At 45.6% G+C, this 10,626-nt stretch overlaps 1 protein-coding gene across 2 annotated transcripts; it reads left to right on the top strand.

Moving 5' to 3' along the window:
• Nucleotides 1–1,778: 1,778 nt before the first annotated feature.
• On the top strand, nt 1,779–10,357 carry tbx2b (T-box transcription factor 2b). 2 transcript variants are annotated; one of them, XM_061782435.1, is made up of 8 exons: nt 1,779–2,941; nt 3,600–3,867; nt 4,383–4,529; nt 5,128–5,204; nt 6,167–6,324; nt 7,071–7,394; nt 7,490–7,654; nt 8,988–9,227. In XM_061782435.1, the coding sequence occupies exons 1-8, from the start codon at nt 2,595–2,597 to the stop codon at nt 9,089–9,091; spliced, it is 1,590 nt and encodes a 529-aa protein (XP_061638419.1). In that variant the 5' UTR covers nt 1,779–2,594; the 3' UTR covers nt 9,092–9,227. The 2 variants fall into 2 exon arrangements, with proteins under 2 accessions (XP_061638419.1, XP_061638418.1); XM_061782434.1 differs by having other exon boundaries at nt 1,781–2,941; nt 7,071–7,654; nt 8,988–10,357.
• Nucleotides 10,358–10,626: the final 269 nt, after the last annotated feature.

The following is a 10,626-nucleotide window of genomic DNA, read 5'->3' as shown; positions in this document are numbered from 1 at the left end:
TTCTGTTGCCGGGGTCGCTGGTTGTTTTTCAAGCTGTTTTTAACTCTTCGACTACTTTAATAAAAAAAAAATTATAATAATAATAATCATAAATAAAAAAAGAAGAAGAAAGAAAACAGGTCATGGATGATTTCTCCTGATCCTGCGCCGCTGTCAAAAAAAAAACACACACACACAAAATGTGATTTTTGTCAAATGATGTTAGCTAAATAATAATAAGATTGAACTTCCACGCGAATAAATCACGGATTGATGGCTCGAAAATATCTTGTGCGTTAATATAATCTGTAAAAAAAAAAAATCAATATTTCCTCCTCGCTATTGGAAAATAACACTTACATGCGCGCTGAATCCATTTGTATTTATTTCTGTTTTTCATTTGAAATCTGACTGAATACATAGTGGAGGACAGAAACCCTTTTAAAAGTTGTTGTTTTTTAAATGTTGTTATCAGCATTAGTACCTCTGCTCATCGATTGTTAACTGATTTTAGTAATTGATTTGGGAGTAGTTGAGGCATTAGCGAAAATGCGTCCAAATATATGTGTTCATGATGGAGTTGCTGTGCTCCCGCAATGTAACACATTACATTGTTACAATGTAACACTGTGTCACATTAATCAATTGTCAATATCGTTGATGTGCACGGAAAACTGCGATGTGGACAAAATGATAAGCGCTATTCAAATGAGACTTGGAATTCGGTGACATTTTGGCAAGCTCGTAATTGTGTGGATGATGAACGTGGCGACGTGAGGGGGCGGGGGAGGGGGGGGGGGGGTTTGGCCTCATTAGGGCGCCCCCTTATGGCGGCCTGCGAGCTCGGTCATTCGGAAGCAGGGCTCCAGTTCAAATGTCCACATTTTGGCCTGTGGCCGCCATGCGGGTAGCGCGTGGTCATGCAGTGATGCAATATAGTAGCGAGGGGGGGGGGGGGGGGGGGGGGGGATACTTCATTTTTCGGTTGCACGTGATGACAATGTGGTAAAATGACGTAACGTTGCATCCTTGTCCCCGGACATAAATGTTGAACACGTGTGCAAATGTGTCCATGTTCGAAAGAAGTACATTCAAAGCACTTATTTTTATTTGGAGGTTTGGATTAGTCATTCGCGCGCGTGCGTGCGTGCGTGCGTGCGTGAAGGAGAAGAGGAAGAAAAAGGAGGCAAAGGAGGTGGTGAGAGCCGCCGGTGGTTGGGTGGCTCACAAGGGGAAATGTGAGGGACTTTGACAGCTCTTAAATGGTCTGGCGCCAGGACTTCGGTCTCGCCGCTAAATATAGCAGAGGATCGTGCAGGTTCGGGGAGAAGATGAGGAGACACACAAGCGGAGGGAACAAAAGGGTCAAGGCGGGGGGGGAAAGAGGATCCTCGGGAGCTGCAAGAGCTCCCCTTCGAGTGTCAATTAGAGCAGATTTCCGACATGAGTGGAAAGCGGGGGCCTCGGTAGCAAATTCACATTGTGGGGGTGTAGACGCCATATTTTGATTGACCCCCCCCCCCAAAAAAAAAAAAAAAAAAAAAAAGCCGCAACAAATTCGAATAATTTGCAAATGTTTCCAAACTAGTTGATGGCCGAGGGAGGAAACCGGAAGCCCAGATGCAGCTGTTGATGGTTGCATGGCGCAGGCAGGCAGGCAGGCAGGCAGGCAGGACCCCAGGCCAAATATGAAGAGACAAGCAATTGTTCGAACCGCGACCCGACTGGCGCCTCTTAAGCTATAGCAAAGCGAGCGACCTACTTGGGGAGCTTTTGTTTTTTTTTTTTTTTTTTCGCGAGCAGATTTCCAACAGCATCGGGTGACGCATTCAAAGGCAACAGATGAAATGCGAGTAAAAGAGTTTCTTTTGGATTTCTCGCCTCGATGTTAACGAAGCTATGCGTCGCTCGTGCCGCGAGCTTCCGAGCACCGGGGGGAGACCCGGACCCGGATGATGCCGGGGCCGGCCTACGCGCGCCCGAGCCTAAAGCGCCTCAAACGAGGGTCGTTATCACCGGGAGGTGGCCGATGCCGTTGCCGAGCGGGCGCACGTGTGCGGTCTATCCATTCATCGATTGTATTCGCCGGGCTGCGTCGGTCCGCCCGAGACCGGGGCATCGGCACTAATCGAACGAACATCGAACCCGTTTTGAGGAAGAAGAAAAAGAAGAAGAAGGAAAAAAGCAATTATTAAACACCGAACGATCGCAGAATGAGGTCCCGCGGTCAAGCCGGCCTCGAGCGTACTGACCCCATTAGGCTCGAAGACGGGGGGTGGGGTTTCCCGATCTGCCCTGTCATTGGTTAATATGATGTCCCTGTTGACATGTTTTCTTACTACTAATGCTCCCGACACCTCCTCGTCTCGACTCTTCTCCTCGTCTGACCGGAGCTGCGAGTGCCACGCCTCGAGAGGCCCACAATTGGTCCGAAACGCGTCCGACCGGCAATCGGAGGGGCTCACGGGCGCAGTCTCTCCTGTCGCCGTGGGATGAGCGAGGCGAACGGACGCGCGACCGGGATCTGGCGACGCCAAAGGACTCCGACTGAACTGCCCGATCGGCCCAAGTAAGTCCCACATGCCGGACTCGACTCGCCCGTCGTCCCGTTTCGAATGATTTGGACGCGCCCGCCGATGAGAGAGGCCGCTTTCCCGGGGGTTGCCATGGCTTATCACCCGTTCCACGCGCACCGGCCCAGCGACTTCCCGGTGTCCGCCTTCCTGGCGGCCGCTCAGCCCTCCTTCTTCCCGGCGCTCAGCCTGCCCCCCGAGTCCGTCTCGGAACGCAATTTGGCCGGGGCGGAACCCGGACTCCACCCGGCCGCTCGGCTGCGCGCCGTGAAAAGCCTGGAGCCCGAAGAGGAGGCGGACGACGACCCCAAAGTTACCCTGGAAGCCAAGGACCTTTGGGACCAGTTCCATAAACTCGGCACGGAAATGGTTATTACTAAATCGGGAAGGTAAGAATTAGACCGGATTACGGAATAGTTGTACTTTTTTTTTTTCTTTTTTTTTTTTTTTTTACCCCCCCCCAAAAAAAAAAAAAAACAAGTTCAAACGACGTGTTTGTATTATCGTACTAGTCGTCCCGACGCGTCTTGAGAGGTTTTTCGCAGTTGTATTTTGGTTCCACCGACGAATGCGCATCGCCACAATTTGGGATTTATTTCATTGCTCTTCTATTATTCGGTTCTTTTCGGGAAAAGAGTGGAAAATGACCGCCTTTTATCACGAGCCATCCAAAATTCACTACCGACATTTATGCTATTTATCTATCTATATGCGTGTGTATACATATAATGAAATTGGCTTATGTACAGCATAAATATACATAAATGGGCAAAACCCACATTTTCGGCTACACGTGATGAAAATACGGGAAATTAACGTAATTTCCCTCTCTTCTAATTTCTCACACACACACACACACACACACACACACACAGTCGATAGATGGATGAATGGTGATAGAAATGTGCAAATCTTCGGGAGTTAAATCGCGGCACCATTCGAAGTCGAGCGTTTTCGTTCGAATGATGGCTGATTGAAAATATGGATTGGAAGTCACGGTCGGGGTTTTCGCCGATCGCATGTGACGGATGGTTTTCCCTTCCCCAGGAGGATGTTCCCCCCGTTCAAAGTGCGGATAAACGGGCTGGATAGGAAAGCCAAGTACATTTTGCTGATGGACATCGTGGCGGCGGACGACTGCCGCTACAAGTTCCACAACTCCCGCTGGACGGTCGCGGGCAAGGCCGACCCGGAGATGCCCAAGCGGATGTACATCCATCCGGACAGTCCGGCCACCGGCGAGCAGTGGATGGCCAAGCCCGTCGCCTTCCACAAACTCAAGCTCACCAACAACATATCGGACAAGCACGGATTTGTGAGTGCCTCGACTCTTATTTCCTTCCATTCTTTGCCCCCTTTTTTTTTTTTTTTTTTTTTTTTTTAGCGCGCCTTCTAGGAATCCTCGGGAAAAGGGAACGAGCCCGTGGATGACATTTCAAAAGCAGGAATGCGTCCAGAAAATACATCATCTTTCCAAAATGTTCCCAAAAAAACAAACAAACAAAAAAAACGTTGCGTTCAAGACACCGCTACCAGTAAATCCAAATCGATATAGGAGTCAAATCTAATGAAGAGTATTTGAATTGCACCGTGGAGCTTCGTTCACGCGCATTGTCGCTTGTGCCGCTACCGGCTCGTCTATTGTGCCGTGCGACACTCGAGGCAAGAATTTTGGAATCGGAATTGCGATTGGAGCGAGTGGCACAGCGTCCCGTGATTGGCTCGATCGGGATGCTTAATTGTCCCACTCATTGCAATGTCCAAATGTCCAAATGTTCCAATGTCCACGCAGAAAGAAAAGTTGTGTTTTCGCTGCCCCCCCTCCCGCAGACCATCCTGAACTCAATGCACAAGTACCAGCCCAGGTTCCACATCGTGCGGGCCAACGACATACTGAAGCTCCCTTACAGCACCTTTCGGACCTACGTCTTCCCGGAAACCGACTTCGTGGCTGTGACGGCGTACCAGAACGACAAGGTGAGTCGTTTCGTTCTGTGGGCTCAAATGCCAAGCGGATTTCTTATTGTCAGCCATTTCCGAACTCGAATAGTGTGGAATGATCGCAAGTCGAGGCGTGAACGGCGATGGGGATGAATGCTCGCCTCCGTTGCGGCCTTTTGCCTTCCACTAATGCAAGTTCGGGGCCATTTAGAAGGACCCCGCGCGGCTCAGGGGGGGGGGGGGGGGACGACGACGACGACACATGCTAAAACTCGAACGGACTCTGTCTGACGCCGGAGGTTTCACGTCTGGAGTACCCCAATAGTCCTCATCCATACGGCAAACTTCATTATTGATGTCATAGTCGTCCATTCAAACATTGCAGCCTGTGCGTGCGTGCGTGCGTGCGTGTGCGTGTGTGTGTTGATCTTCTTCTTTTTTTTTTTTTTTTTAAACTTTTTTTTTTTACCGAGTGTTGTTTTGCGGACGAATGTCAAAGAGGCCCTGTGCGAATAACGCCTCTCCTCCGAGTCCTGGCCTCGCTTCGACATTCGCTGCCGCCGCAATGCATTGAAACGAGAGCAAGAGGCTGAACGGGGAAATTGAGGCTTTTGTTTTGTGTTTTTTTTTCCAGATAACACAACTTAAGATTGACAACAATCCATTTGCCAAAGGATTTAGAGATACTGGGAACGGAAGAAGGGAGAAAAGGTAACGTAAATTATCGTTGTTGTTGTTGTTGTTATTATTATTATTATTGTTATTATTATTATTATTGTTATTATTGTTGTTGTTATTATTCTTATTAATATTATCATTATTGTTATTCTTCTTATTTTTATAATTATTATTATTATAATTCTTCTTCTTCTTTTTATTATTATTATTATCATTATTGTTATTATTATTATAATAATTATTATTGTTATTGTTATAATAATCATTATTGTTATCATTATAATTCTTCTTATAATTATTATTATTATCATTATTGCTATTATTATTATTATAATAATTATTGTTATTATTATAGGCGTTTCGAGCCCATTTTGGGGGGTGCTCAAGCACCCCCAAATTGAATCCCACTGAAAAGAAATGGGCTTGATTTTCAGTGGCACATGATTCAAAAGTGGCCAACTGACATAACTTTCCTTTTCCTTTCAAATAATCAAATAATATGAACACATTTTAATCAACCGATGTACATGTTTGAATTGAGTCAATTCCTGCCACCTCTAAAAGGTGAGATTATTCTTTTCTTTGCTTGTGTTCCATTTGAAACAGCACATTGCACTTGGTTGCAACAATATTTCAACAGCAAAAATACAGCCGTTGACAGCTTTTGGTATTTTTCGTACTCACTTTGGTTTACTCCACCCCCCCCCCCCCCCCCCCCCCAAAAAAAATAAATACTGCTAATGTGCACGTAGAGGTGGTGCTGTTGTCCAGAAATGAGCAGGGTTCCAACAAGTTTGTTTTCGAAAGCCAGGCCATCCTTCTTTCACTGTGGCTCAACTTCCAAATAACCTTGAGCACATTTGACGTTCCCCCCCCAAAAGTGTCACTCTCGCATCTCTTTCATAACTGCGGCACTGCAATTGCGTTCAAAAGCAACGAGATGTGTCTCAGCGCACCTTCCCATCACCAATTGTGATTGTCGTTGTCGTTGGCAGGAAACAACTCACTATGCCATCGCTCCGAATGTACGACGACCAGGGCAGGGATGGCGCCGACTCGGACGCTTCCAGCGAAACTGCGACTGCTCGAGACGCCGTTCGGTCCCCGTTGGGAGCGAGTTCGAGTCCGCCGCGCTTCAACAGGGCGAGCCAAGGTGATGAGCTGCAATAGGCCCTGGCCATTTCCATCGAGAGGCCGAAGACCGATTTTGTCTTGGTCTCGGAGTGTGGCGTCGGGCGATACTTCGGACATTTAAGCATTGTTCCGTTTTAAGGCTGCACGTGTAATTGCTCATATCATAAATAAACATAAAAGCATTCCGATTGAGAAACTTAACACAACATCAGTGTGGTAAGAAAAGAAGCCAACAATATCCCTTCAAGCAACATGTTTCAAATAACGTAAACCATTTTTTAAAATATATATATAATATATAGGTCATATCTATCATGTAATATATGTTTATCAGACATTTCTATGCGTTTTATATCATGTCAATTCCCAAAATGCTTATGCACAGTCAAAGTCCAGATGACCTCATTCACCAATGTCCTTCGGAAAAATTCACTCGCAATTGTGCACTTTTTAAGACGTGCCATCCATCAAAGAAGATTTACGCTTAGAGTAACTTTGTTGACATTCATAAATCCAATTAGAACCTTTCTAAGAACAAAGTAGGACAAATTATAAAGCGATTCCTACACTGAAATAAAGCCCTTATTAAATGCATGTAATCATTTGACTGCATTTTAAGCAAGTGCAACCGACGTTTGAATGAAGTCAATTGGGAGGACTTTTTTCAGTGCGCAAACACGCCGATGAATCCGTGCTGACTGTACTTGGAAATTGACCGCATGCCGTCACCTTGTCATCGCTTATTGTATGATTTGCTCTTTTTAGATGAGAAAACATGCACTGACAGCGAGCAGGAGCTTGAAAATGTGGGCGAGCGCTGCACAAGCTCCAACAGCCCGGACACCGAACCCGTGTCCCCTTACGGCGCTCAGTGCGAGGGGCGGATCGGCGAGAGGCCCCATACGGACAAGAAAGAGGACGCCGCGTTCAGCGCAAAGAGCCTCGCAAAACACAAAGCGGAGAGCAGGCATCGGAAGGACACCGCAGACGTGTTGATTAAGGACCCCGAGGCTGGGAGCGTCGGTGCTGCGAAGGACACCTTCTCCCCACTCATGGTCCAGACCGAAAGCCCTTCACACTTCAACCCAGGTCATTTACAAAGCTTGGCACTGTCTGGCCTGCACGGCCAACAGTTCTTCAACCCTCTAAACACCGGATCACCGCTTTTGTTTCACCCCGGGCAGTTTGCCATGACCCCTGGAGCCCTTTCTGCTATGGGAATGGGCCATTTATTGGCTTCTGTATCTGGAGCAAGTGCTTTGGAAAATGGCAGCCTCTCGACTCAAGGCACAGGAGGAACCCCCAATGCCTTCCCCTTCCATTTGTCTCAGCATATGCTTGCTTCTCAGGTAAGCTTGACCCTTCACTTTGTAAATGATCTGGCACGCTGCTATCACTTTCCGTTTTCATATCATTTGAAACCCAAAAAAAATAAAATGGTAGAGACGCTTGGAGAACAAATTCGACTTGAGCAATTGTTTTGGCTTTATATGGGCAAATGTCTCCCATGCAGAAACAAGCACACTTAAAAGCCCTATTTTAAAAATAGGACTTTACTTATGATTTAAAATGTTAGGCATTCACAGTAAAGGGCATCCTTAGTGACACAGCCAATGGCGGTGGCCCATTCAAATACACTTCCTTTTAGAACGGTAAAAACACAAGTTGCATAACGGGAAGGACAAACAGCGCCATATAAATCGTGTGAGTTCCACAATGTACACGTGTTGCCCTTCAAACTCTGAGGATACAAGTGCATAAATGATCTTGACGTCTCATTGAACCCATGACACCTTTTTGTCTTTATACAATCGGAATAACGTTAGAGACATGCGATACGAAGATGCATTAGCGTTAGTTGTCATGGAAACGGCGTATTAAGCAATGGAAGAAAAATCCTATATATACAAAAACGTAATTAGCATCCTCAGAAAACGGGTTGCAAATCATGAAACTTTTTATCGGAAAACTAACGGTAAAGACAGTTGGAAAAATGTTACTTTAGAATATGTTTTTGATTAGAAACAATTATGACTTGGGTGGCACATCGGGTTAATTGAAGACACTAAATTGTCCGTAGGTGCGAATACTTGTTTGTTTGTGTGTGGCCTGCGATTGGCTGACGACCGGTTCAGGGCTGGGATAGAGGCTCCGGCACGCCCGCGACCCTGGTGAGGAGAAGCGCTACAGAAAATGGATGGACGGACAATTAGGACCTTCTGATTGACAACAATAATTACTGCCAATAATTCAAATGCTCATATAAATCATATGAATTCATTTTCAAAAGGAAATTCAGTGGGCCATGTCTTTACCATTATCGATCAAATGATATGAAAATGACCCTTACACACTTGCACCAGGTTGAATATCAGCTGAAAGGCTGTAACTGCGAGATGTTTACGATCCTCCTGTACGCATACCAATAACCTGGTTAAATACTGCTATGTCGCATGACACAATATTGCACAGAAAAAGTGCACGACAATATCTTGTGTAAATGACTACAGTCACCAAATAAATGTTGGGAATGTGTCTCAGGAAAAGGGAGAGAATAATGAAAGGGTTCCCTACTGTCAACAATTGCTTGCATTTCAGAAACACCTTCGTGTAATGCTTTGACCTGCTGACAAGAATGTGTAGTCGCCAAATAAATCTCCACTTTGCGCTGTTGTATTTCAGGGCATCCCCATGCCTCAGTTTGGGGGTCTCTTTCCCTATCCCTACACCTACATGGCAGCAGCTGCAGCTGCAGCCTCGGCCCTGCCAGCAACCAGCACCTCTAGCCCACTCTCCAGAAACCCTTTTCTTGCCACATCTCGACCACGGCTGCGCTTCAACCCCTACCAGCTCCCCGTGTCTTTGTCCGCAACTTCTAGCCTGCTCGCAACCAACCTGCAATGTAGCCTCAACCCAGGCTCCGAATCATCCAAACCGTGCAGTAGGGAGACCAGCCCAGCCCTAGAACACCACAGCCACAACAAGAATGGGGGATCTTGTGGGAGGGGCACATCCCCCAAAACGAAAGACTCTCCGAATGAACTACAGAATATTCAGAGACTGGTGAGTGGCCTGGAGGGACAGACGGAGCCATCCCCAGATGAATATTCTCCCAAGTGATGCGCGACTCCGTTTGGGATTTCTTGGCTTCCAGACTGAGGACTATTGTGGTTTTTGTTTTCTTTTTTCTTTCTTTTTGCAGCACACCACAAAAGCTAGGGTGAAGATGGTTCGATAAATTCAAGTCTGTTAAGACTGATAATTGTTTTCAGAACAATGCGACATATATTCACAAGAGGCCAAACCATTAACCTCCGATCTCGAAATGTTTTGGCTAATACCAAACCCATATACAACCAATTTACATGCCCAAACTGAATCTTCCTGACAGGCAGCTCCACATACTTGAACATCACATGGAATTTTGGATAAGTGGCCTAATAGTTAATAATAATAATCATTAAAAAATAAAAAAATAAAAAAAAAATCAACAAAACAAACAAAGAAATCATGAAAAAAAATAATAAATACCCTTAACTGTATGCAGTTCGTGGCCGCAGTCATTTAATTGCAATTTGTATTCAAGAGAAGTTGGTTTCTGATCTATTTATGTAATGTAAAACGAAATCAATACAAATCTGTAAATAACTAAGTTCGAATAATATGCACTTGGTATTAATTTATTTAAGTCTGTATACTAGTGTGTATATATTTGGAATATAACACTTTGCTATCTAACCCCACCCCATTATATGAAGCCTGTTCAGGAATTGAAAAATGTGTTTTGAGACTCGCTGATTATGGAACATAATGTGTGCCATATTTGGTCTACAGTATATGAAGCGATATGTTAGAGCAGAGGAGAGGAAGCTCCACGTGATTTCAAACACCTCAGGTTACTTCACTCCAGTCAGGCGACAATCCAAAAAAAGTGCGTCGTTCCTATCTATTGATGGATATATTCAAGCAGTAAATGTGCTTACTCATCTTGGTTGTCGAGTTTTTTTTTTCTGATTGTCTCACAATTTTCAATAAAAATGTTGTGTTGAAAACCTGTCTTTTAGAATCGTAATAAGAGACTTATAGTTATCCAGCTTGGGCATGAACAACCGTGGGATAGAGGCGCCCCCTGTTGTACATGCAGAATACTTCTTTTTCAAGAACGCAGTTATAATTAATGTCCATCCATCCATTTTCTTTACCGCCTCTCCTCACCAGGGTCGCGGGCTGCTGGAGCCCATCCCAGGCATCTTCAGGCGAGAGGCGGGGTACACCCTGAACTGGTCGCCAGCCAATCGCAGGGCACGTAGAAACAAACAAC

The sequence above is a fragment of the Phyllopteryx taeniolatus genome, chromosome 8 (assembly GCF_024500385.1).
Source record: "Phyllopteryx taeniolatus isolate TA_2022b chromosome 8, UOR_Ptae_1.2, whole genome shotgun sequence".
Lineage (NCBI taxonomy): Eukaryota > Metazoa > Chordata > Actinopteri > Syngnathiformes > Syngnathidae > Phyllopteryx > Phyllopteryx taeniolatus.
Note: the sequence above shows the minus strand (reverse complement) of the source record. Positions and strands in the feature narration are given on the sequence as shown.